At 35.6% G+C, this 1439-nt stretch overlaps 1 protein-coding gene across 1 annotated transcript in view; it reads right to left on the reverse strand.

The window, feature by feature from the left end:
- Window positions 1–597: 597 nt before the first annotated feature.
- LOC113240401 (TELO2-interacting protein 1 homolog) overlaps window positions 598–1439 on the reverse strand; it is a 34936-nt gene continuing 34094 nt past the window's right edge. The window contains exon 10 of the mRNA XM_026477690.1: window positions 598–1353. Coding sequence (XP_026333475.1) covers window positions 1135–1353 — 219 coding nt within the window. The 3' untranslated portion in view covers window positions 598–1134. The remainder of the gene's footprint in view (window positions 1354–1439) is intronic.

The raw sequence follows: 1439 nt of genomic DNA on the forward strand, positions 1-1439 counted from the left end.
AGTAATGCCGACATTACTGCTTGGCGGCAGAAATAGGTAAGGTGGCAGTGCTTCCCTGGACGAACTCTCACAAGGAGCTCTACTGCTACTAAATTCGCCATTCCGTACATAAAGGTACTAATTTGGGACATTGTGCATCTATACTTTACAAAACGTCAACGTCACTGATAATGCTGTGTCAGTCGCTGAGTACTGGTCCTCACAAATATAAACTTCAGAGTTGACACGCTAAGAAGACGACTTTACGAAATTGTTTGACGACTGAGACTCCTGCTTTCACTTTGAAGAGAAAAATGTACCACTCACTTGTACACACATCTCATATGATGAGTAAACTTTATTAATCCTTGTACGTCCCACTGCTGGACATAGGTCTCCCTAAGGTCTGCCGCTGGTTGGATCCTCGATAATAGTGACATAAATAAATTCATAAAAAATCATAATAAAAAAAACAAGAATAACAAAACACATTTAAATAAATAACGTACGAAATAAAAGTAATTTATTTTTTGCTTAGAGGATGGAAAAAAATTAAGATTTTTTGTCACATTAAATTTAAATGATATTTGACACTAGTCAATTAGCATTTTTGGATGGTGTCACATTTTTTAAAATTTATTTTGTCATTGGTACTTATTCCAAAAATTTTACTTCTTGAATTCGTCACCATATCATTGAAAGTGCGTCATGTCTCCAAATAACACTGAAACTTCTTGAAGGTAACTTTTTGTGGTGGCCAAAATATTTAGAGAACACGGAATAACTATTAAATCAATATGAAGATGAATAATTGCAATTTATTTTGTCAGTCCTTATCCCAAAAATTTTATTTCTCGAATTCGTCATTTTGTCACTGTGACGACGACGTTCGACGTCGTTTGTGGAAACGACGCACTCACGCGTCGTCTCCAAATAACACTGAACCTTCTCGAAGGTAACTTTTTGTGGTGGCCAAAATATTTAGAGGACATGGAATAACTATAAAATCAATATAAAGATCAATAATTGCAATTTATTTTGTTAGTACTTATTCCAAAAATTTTACTTCAGGAATTCGTCACTATCATTGAGAGTGCGTCATGTCTCCAAATAACACTGAATAACTATCGAATCAATAATTGGAGTAACATTTATTCACTGTGTACTAATATTAAATATCAACTTAATATTACTTTCATAATCTTTATCAGCAGGTTCATAAGGAGTTCCAATGACAGGTTCGAGCTTTATAAGCTTGGTGGCACGCGGTGGAGGCTCCAAGACGTTGCTATTGTTGCACAGAGTCCTGAGGTAGTCCCAAGTCGCCCCGCGGTCGTAGTTTAGAAGAGTTTGGAAGAATTTTACTGCTAACGCCTGAAATAAAAGGATTTTTTGAAATTATGAAAATAATGCATTGAACTCATTGACTTACAATTATATGGACGTCGGGTCCGCGCTAA

Source organism: Hyposmocoma kahamanoa, unplaced genomic scaffold (genome assembly GCF_003589595.1).
Source record: "Hyposmocoma kahamanoa isolate Upper Pololo Valley unplaced genomic scaffold, ASM358959v1 138, whole genome shotgun sequence".
Classification (NCBI taxonomy): Eukaryota; Metazoa; Arthropoda; class Insecta; order Lepidoptera; family Cosmopterigidae; genus Hyposmocoma; species Hyposmocoma kahamanoa.